This window comes from Heloderma suspectum, chromosome 3, assembly GCF_057233095.1.
Source record: "Heloderma suspectum isolate Gila_16-S chromosome 3, 16-S_ref, whole genome shotgun sequence".
Lineage (NCBI taxonomy): Eukaryota > Metazoa > Chordata > Lepidosauria > Squamata > Helodermatidae > Heloderma > Heloderma suspectum.
This window is the reverse complement of record NC_139460.1, coordinates 131,786,800-131,797,020: the sequence shown is the minus strand read 5'-3', so window position 1 is coordinate 131,797,020 and position 10,221 is coordinate 131,786,800. Positions and strand designations below refer to the sequence as shown.

The following is a 10,221-nucleotide window of genomic DNA, read 5'->3' as shown; positions in this document are numbered from 1 at the left end:
GGAGAAAAAAGGCATGCTTTCTTCTGGTGCTGCATTTGTCATAGCAGGTGTCATATTAGAAGAGACATTCGTTCCTGGGTGACATGTGAAGAGGAAATGCCACCTCCAAGAAGGTACCAGCCACCTGTAATTCTTATAAGTACTTGCATTAAAAATAACACTTTTTAAAAGGTGCACAATTTATCAGTGATATGTTTTTAGTTGGTTAAAGCATCTTAGATTGATTTGTCTGAAGGATTGGTTTAAAAGCTACAGCAGCCCTTGTAAAATTTCTTCGCTAGCCATAGGTGCCATTGCAGAAGCTCAAGGAACTGTTTATTTGACCCAGGGAAGTAGCAGGTTTGGAATTTGAGAACTCAGGTTGTTTATCCTGAAGTTACAGGAGCCATTACAGGCTTCTTTTGGAGTGTCTCTGTATATAGCGATTTCACATGCAAGAGTTCATGACAAGATTCAAAGCCCTGCTCTTCAATATATTCAAGATTAAATTGCAAAAAAGCAGTGCAGTTTAATATCATTTGTTGTGGTTCCTTTTTTATACGTCATAAAAGCTAGAGACATGGATGCTTCTGGGGAATAATCACATGTATAGAGCCAGTGTGGTGTAGTGGTTAGAGTGTTAGACTGGTACTCAGGAGAACTGTTTTCTAGTCCCCACTCAGCCATGGAGCTCACTGGGCGACTCTGGGCCAGTCACAGACTCACAGCGTAACCTACCACACAGGATTGTTGTGAGGATAAAATGGAGAGGAGGAAGACCGTGTAAACTGCTTTAGATTCCTTGCAAGAATGAAAAAAGTGGGATATAAATGTACTAATAAAATAAATGTATTCTGAAATATTGAGGAGTGGGGGAATGGGACCGTGCCCTTCTTAATGGCGACCTAACTAAAAGTACTACTGAATCTGTGGTTCCATTACCGAAACGTCAAAGGGACAATCAGAGTACCCAGCTCTTCATGTCTGAGTATGCAAAACACACAGATTTGAAGATCTGTGTTCGAGTATGTGAAAAATGAAGTTTAAACATCTTTAGGGATAATCATATAAGAGGTCTAATTTCCTGTATAAAATTTTTGATACTTTCAGGCAAGAAAGTAGTAGGTAGGTGCCCTGAAAGTAGGAACTCTTCCAAGTCTATTTTTGGGAGCCAGACTCTCTCTCATCTCTTCAGTTTCTTGATTGTCATATTTGGGGATCTGTTAGCGGCTGGAAGGCTGATGACATATAAGCCTGGAAGATGCATTTCTAAAATGCATTGCATTACGTTGAATCAAGTCACTGAATGACAAAGGGGAAGTAATTGTTTTGAGCAGAAAGAAGGTGCAGTTCTGCTGCCCCTAATCAGTGAGGATTCTGGCAGAGTAAAAGTAAAAGGATTAGGCTTCTGAGTTTGTGAAGTCAAGACACTGATCTGCAAATAGATATGAATATATAGATGGATTTCAACTACTTCCATAGCACCAACCATGTATGAAGACTTGGCCCATCGTGATTTATACAACTTGTCCATCAAACTGGGTTTCAGGACTGATCCTGCAGGGTGCTTTACTGGATGTGCAAAATTGCTTTCAGCTCCCCCTGAACCAAGGGCAGCACAGCCAAATAACAAGTGGATCTGTATTGTCAGTGGAAGACTCTAGTTCTAAATAGGAATTATGGATACATTTTTGTGAGGCTAGCTTGGCAACACCCACACTGTCCTTGTGGCTATGAGCTGCTCAGGGTTGACTCTATGGAGTACTGGGAATAAATCAAGTCAGTGGTTGGACATTTCACTAAGACTAGAGCAGTGGCTAATTTTTATCCAAAAGAGAACAGTAATAGTTCAGGCCTACATAGAAGCCCCTCTTTCTCACCCGGAAGTTCTGCCTGCAAATCTGCTCATGTTCAGAGGCACTCTCTTCATGTTGCTTCACATGTTTCTGAGCTGAGATGTGACACTGGAAAAAAAAATTGCCCAGATGGCAGTAGTTCAAATCAAGCCTCAGATGAGGGATCAATTAAACTTGTCTGGCTGACCAGCTGTATAGCAGATAGGGGGTGCATGTAGATACCAGTTTGGGGGCAGTGATCCATGCCATGATCCCATGCAGAGACAGGTACAATTAAGTCCATTGTTTTTTAATGGGCTTAGAGATGCAGTTAACACTGCATAGAATAGGGTTGTCTTGCAAGCAGCAAGCAAGAGCTGAGTACTTAGAACCCTGTACTGGACCCTGGAATTAGACTTACCAGTTCAAACATGAGGAAAAAATAGTATGCGGTGCTGTGATTAGCAGAAACTTCCATGGGATTGCAGTGAACTGCAATAAATGGCTACCCTTTAGGGATATGTAAAAATCCCATCTGGAGCCTACATTATCATGCCACAGCCTCGGGACTAATTATTGCTGTGCTGACTGCTGCTAGCCTGTCCAAGGTACTGTAAAAGAAAATAAAAAATAAGAGTTATGTTAAGAGATCTGTCTTGGAAAGACTGCTCAGAACACCTAGCCCTTGGGTTTCTTCTCCCACTACAAGTATAGAATTAGCACAGCGTAAAAAGATTTTTGTTATGAGTAGTGCCTGTGATTGTTTTTCACTTCTACACTGCCATGGTCTGCCAACTGAGGATGACATGCACTGTGTATTTGATGAAGTAGGCTCTAGTCCATGGAAGGATATCCCACAGTAAGTTTTTAGGGCTGCATTCTGATACCCATTTACCTGGGAGTAAGTGTCAGGGTGGAAACTGAGTCCATAGAGCCCCAGAGCAGTTCTGATTCTGAGGAAGAACAGCAATCCTTGGGAGAGTAGCTCGCTCATCTTTCACAAGCACAGCAGCTGGCAGAGATTCCTCCTGCCAGCATTCCTGGGATAGATAGTGACCCTGGCAGTGAGAGAGCACTGGAGGGGGGCTTGCTGGACGCTTGGCGCAGACGCAGGGAGCGCCGACAGATGGAGGGCGCCGAAAGGAGGCGTAGCGCCCGTTTGGCGCTCAAACAACGGTCGTGCCCCGAGGACCCAGGGGAAAGAGGGAGGATCTCTCCCTAGCCCATAAGTTCAGAGTCTTCCCGTGGTTCCCCTTCAAACGGGGACCAACTGCCTTACCTGGAGCTTAGGCTACTCTGCTATCTTTCCCCAGTGCTGTTCCTTGCTTAGTCGCTAGTGATTAGTATCTGAAAGAGTCATCAAGTAATAAAGGAATAAAGCCTTGGAAAGATTCCTCGTTGTCTGAGTCTTGAGTTGGCGATTGGAGGGGACTGCAAGAGGCAGCTAGGGCGCTCCTGACAGCAAGCCTCATTGAACTCAGTGACACATCTGATCAGACAGGCAGAGTATTGCACTCCATGGAACAACAGGACTCTTTCTTAAAACTTTGAAGGAGCAGAGAAAATTAAGCCATAGCATTTGACTTGGGCCCCAATTCAGTACTTTGGAAAACAGCCCAATCCTGCTTGGACCAGTTCGGAGGCCGTCCACTTTGACTCAGATACTGAACCTGAGTCAAGGTTCCGAAATCCGAGGCTTTGAGCCTCCCATTGACTATCATGAGAAAAAAAGAGGCGTTTTTTCTGTTTGTAAGATGTGGATGAAAACTGCAGGCCTAGTAGCCCATTGGGAGGAGGTTGTGCATGCCACATTTCACAAAAATAGGTGCAGTGATTTCTTTTGCTGTCCACCATTATATTTGGGGGGGGGGTAAGGTAACTGCCAATAACATTTTTAATTCTTGGCAGAATTGGATGAAATTTGCAAGGATAGTTGCTTCCTCTGAGGGAATCAGGCCTTCAAAGTTTCGGATGAATAGGTGCAGGGATTTTTGTGAGCAGCCTTTATATTTTGAGGGTATCCCAAAAAGCACTCACCCCCCCATGTTACTTGTAGATCATTCTTCTGAAAATGACAGACAAAATAGAGGCAGTCATAAGTAAGAATACTGCAAAGTTTCAGAAGGATAGGTGCAGCAGTTTATGTGGAAAGCGAGTCCTCTGTTTGTTTTTTTGCGGGGGGGGGAGAAATTCTCTTCCCCTTCTCTCCTCTCTCCCATGGTTTTTTGGTGGGGAGGGGGCAATTTGTATGAAAACAGCACATGTCATGGAGGTGTCTTAGGCAAGAGACATGCAAAGTTTCAGAAGAATAGGTACAGGGGATAGGGAGTTCTGATGACTGAAATCCAGTTTAAGGCTTTTTTCATAATGAAGTCTGGTGGTGTTGGTCCTAAACTTGCCCTCCCTCAAAGCACTGTAATTGAAGTACCTGGTAAAACATGCTGTGTGATTAGGAGGTGGATCTGTCAGTCATTCAACCCCAGTCCCTCTCCCCACCTGCCCAATCAGTGTTTAAAGAAAGAAAGCAAAATATGCTATTTTTGGAGAGAAATATTCTGCCTTTCCAAAGCCAAACCATGAACAGAGATTCATGCAAGGTCCAGCTCTGGTTCTGTTCTCTTCAAAGAGAAGGAAGCACCAGTCAGTCCAACGGGGCCCAATTTGGCATGGGCTTTGGCCAAATCATATGCACATCCAAACACTTCTTCCACATGTGTGTTTACATAGATTATAGGAGAACATATGAATGGCTTATTTCCTTGCTAACGTGTGAAGTGTGCTGTCTTCCTCTGGTAATCAAGCAATTTTGTGTGCGCATATACCAATATAAGCTGTAACGTGTATCCACATGCTGGGCAGACTGTTTTTTTTCCGCTGTTAATCTTCCCCAAACCAGGGCTACTTTGTGTTACTCTTTTCAGTATGAATGTTGGGAAAATGTACATTTTGTATCATGTGCATGGGGTCTTGAATGTCTTTTTCACCATGCATAGCTGCCATTTTCTATGCAGAGCCAACAAAGGCATTGTTGACACCATTTCAACAGTAAAACTGTAGTAATGGACAAAGTAACATATCAGCCTGCTCTTTTCTTTTACTGTATATGTTTTAGTTTTCCAGTTGGACATCCTTTTCTGGTGCCTGATAGAGAGTTTAAATGTCCATTCCACATTCTCCTGCAGTTGCTGATCTTTCACTTTGTCCTCCACATGTTCTGCTGGGTATTCTTTTCCTCCATTGGCTATTATGGTCTCACTAGCAGTTCATGGCTTTCCACCTGCTAGCAGCTGACAGCTGTAGTCCTCTTGCTACAGCTTCTAGTCCCATTGGGGTTTTCTTTACAAGAAAACTGCATCTAGCTGGGAAAAGGACCTTGAGAAATCCTATCAACTGACACAATAAGTGCATACTTGCATGTAGTGTTAGCTGGGGCAAACTATTTAATCACATCAGGAGCAGGGCTAATTTATTTTTGGACTCTCTAAGCAGAGTTTAACTGAAACCTTAAGCCCAGAAACTGTTTTAAATGCCAGCATAAGTGGGAAAGGAGGGTGTAAATGTATAAACAAAAGATGGGCAGTCTGCTCAAAGGTACTTTCTCCCAACACAAGTAATTCCAGTACCAATACATAATGGGAGTTGGGGTAAGACCTACCAGGGAAGAGGGTTTAACTTTCAGGCAACTGTGAGGCCTACCACCTCACATTTTAGAAATTAAGTATAAATTTGCCTAAACAAAACTTTTAAAATGGCTGTCCTTCATCCTATACTGGATCAAATCAGCATGAAGTTGTCTAACAAACTCTGGTGCTTCCAGATGGCCAGCTTCTAGCACTGCCAATCAAAAGGCATTTTGTGCTCCTATTCAGTCTTTCCCTTCTTAACATCTTTTTTGTGGTAAGAAAAAAGATGGAAGAAATGGTGGAAAAATACAGGAAGGTTACAAATGGAAGATGACGTTGTGTGGAGCCCCCATAAAGCCCCAAGTCTGCGGCAGGGAAATTGCCCAATAAAAGCCTTGTCTGGAAGCAGATGGATAGTACCCCAGTTATGGCTGTCATCAGTCATTTATTTATTTATTACTTTTATATCCTGCCTTTTTTCCTCCTTAAGGAACCCAAGGCAGTGTATATAATCCTCTCTATTTTAATTTTGCGACAACAACCCTGTGAGGTAGGTTGGGCTGAGAGTCTGTGACTGAGAGCCCAAAGTCACCCAGTGAGCTTGCATGGCCAAGTGGGGACTAGAACTCAGATCACCCGACTCCCAGTCTAGTGGCTGGAGTGGCTAGACTCTAGCCACTATACCACACTGGCTGTCATTAATTAGTCTGATTTAAAATCCTAGCTTTAAAAAATACACATTTCAGATCAATAAATCCATGCTTTCAAGTCCAAAACTTTGCTCATATGGGATAAATAGTTGAAGCACTCAGACCCAGACTCCTTCATCTTGCCAGGGTGGTACCATCAAGGGCCAAGTCTGGGAACTCCCCCACCCCAACCTTGTCATGTCACCTGGAAGGGGACAATTTATATCCTGCCTTTGAGGTGGGTAGGGAAGTGAAAGTAGGTCAGTGGCAGAGTGCACGCTGTGGTGCTCTATGTTTGATTTTCTGTTACAAAAGTTTGAGGTTCTTAATACAGCCCTATTAATAGAGCTGCTAGAACCACAGCCAGTGAACCTATAAATGTGTCAATGCATTGCACCTCTCGCTCTTTTTTCCATCAGTTCTCTTCCCCCACCTGCTGTGCCTAATTTTGCCATACCCGGTGAGGGAACAAACAGGAACACTGAAAGAGCTAGCAGGGACTCCATGGCAGTGTAAGGGGCAAGCTGCTAAGCCCCCTAGCTCCCAAAATGTTTCAAACATGACTGAAGGCAGTGTGGCTCAGGACAAATTTGTCTTAACAAATTTAATCAGTAGCTTGAGTCATAAATCCAGAAGAACTCAATCTGGCACTCCAGTTAAAGCATCCAATAACAGGTTTGGTTAAGACCCCTACCTGAGGGCAACTTCATACATGATTTTCGTAACTGGAGATCATATCTGTGGAAGAAATATATGTCCAACATCATTCCTGAATGATGTGTGGCACGAGTTAGCTGATTATCACAATCGATGTGTGTATGTGGCCTTACCCCCACCCCCATCACAACTCTCTCTCTGTTTTTAAAATTGTGTGAGGCAGCCTTCACCATCCTGGTGGCCTCCAAATGCTTTGGACTGCAGCTCCCAGCATTTCTGTCCACTGGCCATGTTGGCTCAGGCAGATGAGATTTGAAGTCCAAAACATCTGGATGATACCAGGTTGGGGAAGGCTGGCCTAAGGAGCTGTATTCAATATTTGGTTGACAGAATTGAATTCGAGGGCCTGATGTTGGACAGCTCCTTACATCCTAGCTTAATAAGAGGTTTTTCAGTCTTATCCGTAGCACTTCTTTGCTTCCTCCAGAAGAGAAGGAAGGAAGGAAAAACCACTGATATCTGCATCAAAATTGCATGTTGTACTAAAAACTTTAAAGAAGTGCCTGTCACTGAATACAAAGGACAATCGCTCGGGATGGGGGAAGGAGAGACCTGAAATGCACCACCTTTCCTCCTGTTTAAAGCACTGTATGTCTGAGGGGTTTTGTGTGTTGGGGGAAGGAATTATTGTGCTGAATCTATTTGAAGTAATGAACACACACATGCAATTAGTGTCTGACTTCTCTCTCTCTTCTTCCAGCTCACAATTAGCCACTTTGTATTGTGGCTGCTATGGGGTTGGTTGTGTGTCAGTCTAACACCTCGTACATTCTTACAGCATCAGAAGTTGGTTCCAGTAAAACGTTTACTCTCTCTCCTCCCCCTAACACACATCTTATTAGCCAGCTGTAATACAGCATAATCCTGTACATATTCTATTCAGCAGTAAGCCCAATTGTGTTCAAATCTGAATACCATTGAGTTCAATAGGACTTTCTCCCAGGTAAGTGGGTAGAGGACGGCAGCTCCCGTCTCTCGTTTATAGAACTCTCAAGGTGCCACAAGGATTTCTTCTCATGGGGCTTTCTAGCAGCATCTCGGTGCTTCGACGTCCCCTCTGCTCCCTGCAGCTGCGTCCTAGGCAGCAGTCACCTACTAGCCGCTATCTTTGTAGGCAGGTGCGGGAAAACCGGAGATCCCAAGAAACAAACAGCCGGATCCTCTCATTACTTTTCTTTCGTCCCTCCTTATTACTAGCAGAGTTTTCCAATAAATCGAGACTTTTAGCTTCCCCCCTTTTGTAAGTTCTTGGATTTGGGCGGAAGTTGCTTTATTCACTCCTTCACAAAGGTTCATCGGACGGGGGGGGGGGGCGCAAAAGTGTGTAGGACTTGCCTAGCTGTACCTTTGTTTAATCAAGCACGCAGTGCTTGATTAAACAAAGGTACAGCTAGGCAAGTGTCTCCTTCCGAATTCTGCGTTGCCCGTCTTCGAATGCCACCCCGCAATAATTTCATTACCTCACACCCCGGGCAGCAACAGCCTGATTTATTATTATGTACTACTAATAATTAGTACATAATTATTACAGTACAGTATTATTAGTACATTATTATTACAGTACAGTATTAGTAGTTCCTTTTTAAAAAAAAAAAACTTTATTTCGAACTAAAAATGCCATGACAAAACAACAACAAAGCGTCGACAGGGAGCTCGTCCAGAGCGCTTTGAGGTAGGATTGCTCTGCAAATCCGTTGTGCAGTTTAGGAGCCGTCTCTTGGGGGCGTAGATACCGGGGGAAAGGCTTTTCAAGTTCTCCATTTCTTTCCACGCAGCATTCCCGCCCATCTTGAGAGGTTTAAATTAGTCAACGGGGGAACGAGAGTTAGATTCTCCTTCCCACTCCTTGCCGGGGGCAGTCGTTGCACTTGTATGAGTCAAGCCAAGCCCAGGCTCGGCTCAAGGTATTAATGAGCTCACCGGCGAACGCGCTGGTGTGCAAACCCGGGGGGCGGTGAAGGGGTGTGTTCTGAAGAAGTCGGAGCGCGCATGCTCGCCCGCTCGCATGACGTGAGCGCACTGGCTAAGCAGGGAAAGATCAGGGAGCGAGTGAGAAGAACCCGGCGGACGGGCGAGCCGGGCTCGTGGGGAGCCAGCCGAGGAGAGCCACATTGCGCGGGAAGCGGCCAGGCGCAGGGGAAGTTTCCTGAAGACCCGCAGGGAGGGAGACATCCCGGCTAGGCTGCTGCTGCCTGCCCAAGTCTCCCAGCGAAGTTGCCTCTTGTTTCCCCCTTGCCGCCGCCGCCTCTTCCTTCGCCACCTTCGTAGCGAGCTGCCGTCGGCGCGGAGGCTCAGGGACGGCTGATTGAGCGCGCATGGGGACGCAACCCCGGCGCCTCAGCCTGGCGCACGCATGACTGAGCAGAAGCGAGAGACGAGAATCGCTCGCCAAGAATCCCCGGCAGGTCACGGCAGGGCAGGGATGTTGCTGCGGCTGCCATGAGGCGGAAACTCCGGCGTGGATGTAGGCGGTAGAAGTGTGACCGAGCCGAGGTAGAAAGAAGCTCCCCCTGGCTGGAGCCTGCGCCCGCGGGAGGAGCAGGCGGCGGCGGCGGCGACGCAGGGGGAGGCTGAGACCCGCCTGAGCAGCTGCCAGTCGCCTCGCCATGGATTGCAGCCGCCTCAGGACTCTTATTAATAGATACGTAAGTAGTACCCGGCCCCCTTGGCGGCTCGGCGCTGCCTTCCTTCACCAGGCTGAGCTGTGCGTCCTGCTTAGCGCGCCAAAGCAAATCTGGACGCCTCGCTTCAGCCTGCCTCGCTTGTTCTTAATGTGAAAGCACCTCCCATGTAATGTAGGCTTGGCAACTGGCCCCGCTTACCGAGAACGTCGGAGCCTCTAAACGTCCCCTCAATTCCACGGCGTACCAATTCTGTCAAATCCCAAAGGTGCAGAGAAGAGCGCTTCCTCCATCCGTCTGTGCAATTTTGATCCGGGGAGATAAACTCTCCTCCACCCCTGCAGATTCCCGAGAGATAAAGAGGAAGGGTTAAAGTCTGACCCTCCTACGATGCTTCTCATTCCTATTCCTAGAGGTTGTGTCTGATCTACAGCTGAAATAAATAGGTTGAAGAACTCAACCTATTCTAAACGCATTTACCTTTTCAACTCCCTGATTTCATTCTCCTGCTACAGACTGCAGGACTTCCGCTTGTAACTTCTCTTGGCATTTGGAGGATAAAGAATATTTTGAACTGATGGAATAAGCAGTGGGTCCACTTCTTTTTGGAAAGGCACAGTGTAGCCATCAACATTTCTTTTCAACGTAAGCTTTGCTCACTGTAGTTTATACTTGGGGCTAGCAATATACTTGGGGCTAGCAATAGACTAGCAGTTCTTAAAATTAATTGCAATGTGTTGCCAGTGCTTTCTTAAAT

The 10,221-nt window shown here is 45.7% G+C and overlaps 1 protein-coding gene across 1 annotated transcript in view; it reads left to right on the top strand.

The window, feature by feature from the left end:
* The first annotated feature begins 8,846 nt into the window (after positions 1-8,846).
* The window catches only part of ATP11A (ATPase phospholipid transporting 11A), a 139,810-nt gene continuing 138,435 nt past the window's right edge, over positions 8,847-10,221 (top strand). Inside the window, exon 1 of the mRNA XM_084844613.1 lies at positions 8,847-9,488. Within this exon, the coding sequence (XP_084700739.1) occupies positions 9,450-9,488 (39 nt within the window). The 5' untranslated portion in view covers positions 8,847-9,449. The remainder of the gene's footprint in view (positions 9,489-10,221) is intronic.